Raw genomic sequence first — 5463 nt, forward strand, 5'->3', positions numbered from 1 at the left:
AAAAAAAAAAGAGCCCCTGGTCTCATCTGCCCCTTGGCCCACTTGGCCCCAGACCTCACTGATGGCCTCCTTGGCCTGGCCTCCACACTAGCCTCCTGGCCCCCATCTCTCTCCTCCAGCTCAGCCCTCACAGTGCTACTAAGGCAGCTTTCTAGAACCCGAATTTGATTATGCCCCTCCACTGCAGAATACCTTTCTGGGTTCCCCAGGGACCTCAGGATAAAGCCCACGAGGCCTGGAATTCAAAGTCCTGCAGGATATGACTCCTGCCTACCCTCCAGCCTCCTCCCTGCTCCAGGCACATGTCAGATTCCAACCCAGGGCCTTTGCTCATGCTGTACCCACCCCACCCTACCCCCACACCTGTTAGCTTGATCCTGGTCTTCACTGCTTAATTATTCTCAAGCTCGTTTATGTCTAGGAAGCTTAGAAGGCCCCAGAAGGCGGAGCCTTTCTTGCCCATTTCTTTTCTGCATCTCCTCACAGGGTATAGAATGATTGTCCTGGGCTCATGGAGGTGGTCACACATTTAGCCACCCCAACCCTGCCTCAGTGGGCCACAGTGTCTGAGCTGTGTCCTCAACCACCAGGAAAAGAAAACAGCTACCCACGCACACTCAGATGAACACACATATATAGACACACAACATTCATACCAGCCACACAAGTACCAATATACATATTCATGTACACTAACACCATGATCACACACCCACACCAGGATATTTATGCTAACACAAACATTCACATCCACACACACACACACACACACACACACAGCAACACTGATATTCACACACTAACAAATAGACACAAAAACACGAATGCACATGGAATCAAACATGCTCAATATTGAGCCACTATTTTGTAGACACAGCACACATTAACATGCATGCAAACATACAAATTCAAACACACACACCAGCCTGCAGTCAGACATGTGTAGATAAACTTTCACAGTTACACCGTTAAGCTCAGACACCCTAACAGGCTGCTGCACATCCAACCACCAAGGACCCCAGAACTCTGCAGGCCCCTCTGTGCCCCACCTGTCCCCTTGCACCCCACACGTGTCCACACATATACATACCTTCAGGTAACCTGGCGTAGACCTGCACTTCCACTGATTTGGAGACGCACATGTCATTTGCCTGCCACCTCGGCAACCCTCAGACGGTGGAGGGGCACCTCCATGGAACCTCACTCCACTTACCTGTACATGCATCCCTGTGCATGTGGGCACACAGGAGGCTGGTGCACAGGGGCCTCATTCCAATGAACGCTGGCGCTCCCTGGGACAGGTGCTTTGGGGTAAAGTTGCCTAAACTGGCGACTCTGAATCCCAGTTCCATGGACCGCAGTTGCCCCAGACCCTCTCCTGCTCCAGGTCCCTCCCTCTCTCTACTCCACACCCCCTGCGCACACAAGCCCTGGTGGTCTGGATGTCGTCCCTCTCCAAGGTCCTGAATCAATCTATATCAGCCCCCAGAGCTCCTTGGAACACACCACACACACACACACACCACAGACCACCCCCAACCCCCAGCCTCTGAGAAATGATTCAGGTTTATTAGCAATCCTTCCCCCAGCCACCAGTCGCTTCTGTGGGACCCCAGCCCCATCACCCCCTAGATTGATACCAGGCACCCTCCCCCCCATACTACAGTCTGGCAGCCAGGCACCCAAGAGCAGGATCGATCCTCCCACGTGGCTCAGCACGCCAAACCCAGCTCCTTGGAGGGACTCTGAGGACCCTGTCCATGACACCTCTTGTAGGCACTCACCCAGACCCCAGACCCTCGATAGTACTCACGGCTCAGCCGGTCGCGCTGCCGGGTACTGCTGGCTCCTGCAGAGGATGGAGTGGCCGCATGCCTGACCCATCGCTCCTCATCGTCTGCCTCCTCAGCCAGACTAAGGAGGCACCTCGCCCTCTCCACCCTGCCTGGGGTTCCAGGCAGGGCGCCTGGCCCAGCAGGCACCGGGACCAAGAGCAGCAGCCTGTCCGGGACTCAGCCTGGACTCAACACCCCAATCCAGTCCTGCTGCCCCTGCTGCTCCCTGCTGCTCCCGCCTCTCCTGCTGCCACTGCCTCTGCCGCTAGGCTGACTCTGGGAGGAGGTTGGAGCAAGTCTGATAATGCAGAAGGGGGAGGGGGAAGGGAGGAGGAACAGAGAGGCCCAGACGGGAGAGGGAGAGAGGGAGGGAGGGGTAGAGAGAGACTGGCTGGAAGAGGAAAAGAAGGACTCACACACAGAGGGAGAGACTGAGAGAGAGAAAAGAGACAGGAGAGAGAAATGCATGAAGGAGAGGAGAAAGGGATCAAAACTCCATAGAGATCAAGATGGAAATACAAAGAGATCAGAGAGGCATAGGGAAAAACACACGCACAGAGGAACAAAGACAGAAAAGGGGGAAAAAAAAAGCAGAGACAGAAATGGAGAGAAAGAAGGCGGGGAGGGAGGAAGGGAGAGAGGAGAGAGAAAGTAGCTGAGAGAGGAGCCCAAAGAGAGGTGTGAGGATGAGGGATTTGCAATGCTCATGGGCTACCATGGGATCTGGGGTGAAGGGCAGGTGGGTGGGACCCAGACCCTCTGCTATCCCATCACAGAGGGCCTCAGGCAGGGGAACATTCCTGTGCCAAGTATGGAAGAGCCAGGCCTCCAGGCAGAACTCCTCTGGGCTCCCTTACTGGGTCTGTATCATGTCCTTATGTGCATTCTCAGCATGGAGTTGGGTACACAAGAGGCTCAGAAGGCTTTCACTGAGGGTCTCTGGACTCAGAACCTTGTCACAGAGTCCACCTCTTGGTGCCCTGCTTAGCTGGGACACTGTGGGAGCTGATAATTGAGTATGGACTTCTACTAGGATTTATGGACACCCAGGTCACAGCATTCCCACATGGCTTCCACCATCAATAGGTTACAGCCATGAGGGAAGGCCTCCTGCACCTCTGCCCTGCCCCCAGAAAGGACTCTTGAGTTGGATGCCTTAACCCAATGACATGGGGGCAGTTTAGACAATGGGACAGGTAAGGAGTTGTCTCAGCAGAGCTCCTGCTGGGCACGGTAGAGAAAACTCCACACCTTGAGGTAGGAGATTGGGGTTTCAGTCCTGGCTCCACCACTAACTTATTCATTCATTCACAGACATCTACCGCTGGCCAACCTCATCTTACATGACAGACTGTTCCTTGCCTTGGAACAAGGCCAGGCAAGGGGAGGAGGAACTTACAGTGTGACAGAGGAAAGCATGGGGGCTGTGGTGCCCTGAGGGGGTCCCTGACCTAGTCAGAGGTTGGCGAGCATTTCTGGAAGAGAGGTATCAGCTGGGTCTTTAAAGGCAAGAAGGGGACCCCAGGAGAAGGTGTATTCCAGGCTAGAGAAGCTACATGTAACCCTCACCAGTAACCCCACCTCACTGAGTTGTGGGGGTGATAACCCCCCACTGCACACAACAGGCTCCAGACCAAAAAGCCCATGAGACTGAGTGGAAACCTGACCCCTGCTGAAGGGCATGAGGGTATACAGTGGTGGGAGGATAGACAGAAATGACCAAGCTTGTGCAGGAGGCCTGTCCAGGCTGAGTGTTATAGAAAGCAGATGTCTCATGGTTTAGGGAGTGTCAGGAAAGAAAATGTGAGGGAGCTTTGCTATCTCTGAAAGCCCTGGGCAAACTGTTTTCTCAACCTGACCCATCCCTAGGACCTCACTACTCTGTGCCTACTGGCTGGGAAGGCATTCCGCAGGCTCAGAAAGCTGAGGCCCTGGACCATGTCCATTCCTGGCCCTCACAGCTCCCCTTCACACCCTAAGGAGCCTGGGTCAGAAGAGTTCAAAGGAGGACACCTCCTGGGTATGAGGGGGGGCAGGTGAGGCCTCACCTGGCCCTCAGCTTCCTTTCTGCCCTCCCACTCAGGAAACAAGGGTGGAGGCCTCATCCTCAGAAATGTCTTGGGAATATACTCAAGCAAGTCAGGTAAGAGAGGTCACACCAGATTCTACAGTTGCTCCAGAAGTAAGGTGTCTGCAGAAACAAGGTGCAAGATCCAGGACTACTGCGTACTCCAGGACTTAGAGCCAGGCAGGTGGAAGTTCAAATCCCAGCTCCGCCATGTGCCCTGGGTAAGTTATTTAACCTCTCTGAACTTCAATTTAGTTTTCTCATCTGAAAGATGGGGGTCACAAATTTCAAGCTCAAAGAGTTGGGAGGTTTGGGGAATGTCTGTTAAGGTTCCCAGTAAATAGCCTGTTCCTCCCTTCCCCTCCTCTCCCCTGAAGAGGTAGAACTGATGGGGCCAAGGAAGTAGCAGCCCCAAATGTTGGGTAGGGGCTCCTGTAGAGTAGCGCTGGGCGGGGGAAGGTGCAGAAAGGAGAGAAGACTAGAGATTGTCCAGGCCTGCTCTTCCCTCTTTCACCTCTAATCCGCCTGCAAGGCCAGACAGTGCCAGATGACACAGGCCCTGTGTGAAAACAGCGAAGCCGGGTTCTGCTGCAGGCCCCGCCCCCCCCCTCCAGCAGCTCTCCATGGTGCTGATCCGTGCATAGCCCGTTCACATGCCCAACTTGGCTCGCCGTCCCGCAGCTGGTCAGCAGGCAGTTTCATTTTTACTAGTTGGGGAGCTGGAGGGATGTGGGAGGAAGCAGGATGCTCCTGGGAGGCGGGTGGCTACCCAAAGCGACGGGAGAATGCAGCCTCTGGGATCCAGCCTCCACCCTGCGCCCACCACCTCTAGAGGACCGAAGGCTCCTCAGGCTCCAGCCTACCTCCTCATGACCAAAGAAAGTGGCTTCTTCTCAGCGCCCTCCCCCGCTCCCTCCTGCGCGGCTGTTTTCCTCCCACCTTCCAGACGGCCCCTCCTGTCTTGCTCACTGCCTCCTCCTATCTTCATCCCCTCAATATTGGTGCTCCTGTGAGGAGCACTCAGCCCCCTCTCTTCATTCCCCACCCCACCTTCACGGAGCATGGAGCCCTTCGTCAACACACCAACAACTGCGAGTGCCCCTGCGGCCCAGCCCTCTCTGGAGCTCCAGATGTCTGGTACAGGCTGCCTCCTGGACATCTCCTCTGGAGATATCCCACAGGCCCCTCACACTCAAATATTCAACATCCCTCATGTCTTTTGTCTCTATCAAAGGCATCAGCAAACTTCTAATCCTCAGTCTGGAAATTTCAAAGTCACTGCCTCTTCCCTCTCCACTTCCTGTTTCAAATCTGTCCTGAAGGCCCGTCAATTCTCCCTCTAATTTTTGCACGTCTATCTATCTACTCCCTTCATCCCCTGAGCTTCCTCCCGCCTCACACCTACGCTCCCATCCCAGTTCAACCCCTCTATTCCACCTCCACCCTGCACCTAGTGCCTGCTTTCTAAGACATCTAGCTCATCATGTAACTCCTCCTTAAAACCCTTACATGGCTTCCTAGTTCCCTCAGGATAAAGCCCAAGCTCCTCAGCCTCTCATG

The 5463-nt window shown here is 54.6% G+C and overlaps 1 protein-coding gene across 1 annotated transcript in view; it reads right to left on the reverse strand.

Moving 5' to 3' along the window:
* PDE2A (phosphodiesterase 2A) overlaps positions 1 to 2099 on the reverse strand; it is a 106433-nt gene extending 104334 nt beyond the window's left edge. Inside the window, exon 1 of the mRNA XM_019649322.1 lies at positions 1814 to 2099. Within this exon, the coding sequence (XP_019504867.1) occupies positions 1814 to 1884 (71 nt within the window). The 5' untranslated portion in view covers positions 1885 to 2099. The remainder of the gene's footprint in view (positions 1 to 1813) is intronic.
* Positions 2100 to 5463: the final 3364 nt, after the last annotated feature.

Source organism: Hipposideros armiger, unplaced genomic scaffold (genome assembly GCF_001890085.2).
Source record: "Hipposideros armiger isolate ML-2016 unplaced genomic scaffold, ASM189008v1 scaffold_132, whole genome shotgun sequence".
NCBI lineage: Eukaryota > Metazoa > Chordata > Mammalia > Chiroptera > Hipposideridae > Hipposideros > Hipposideros armiger.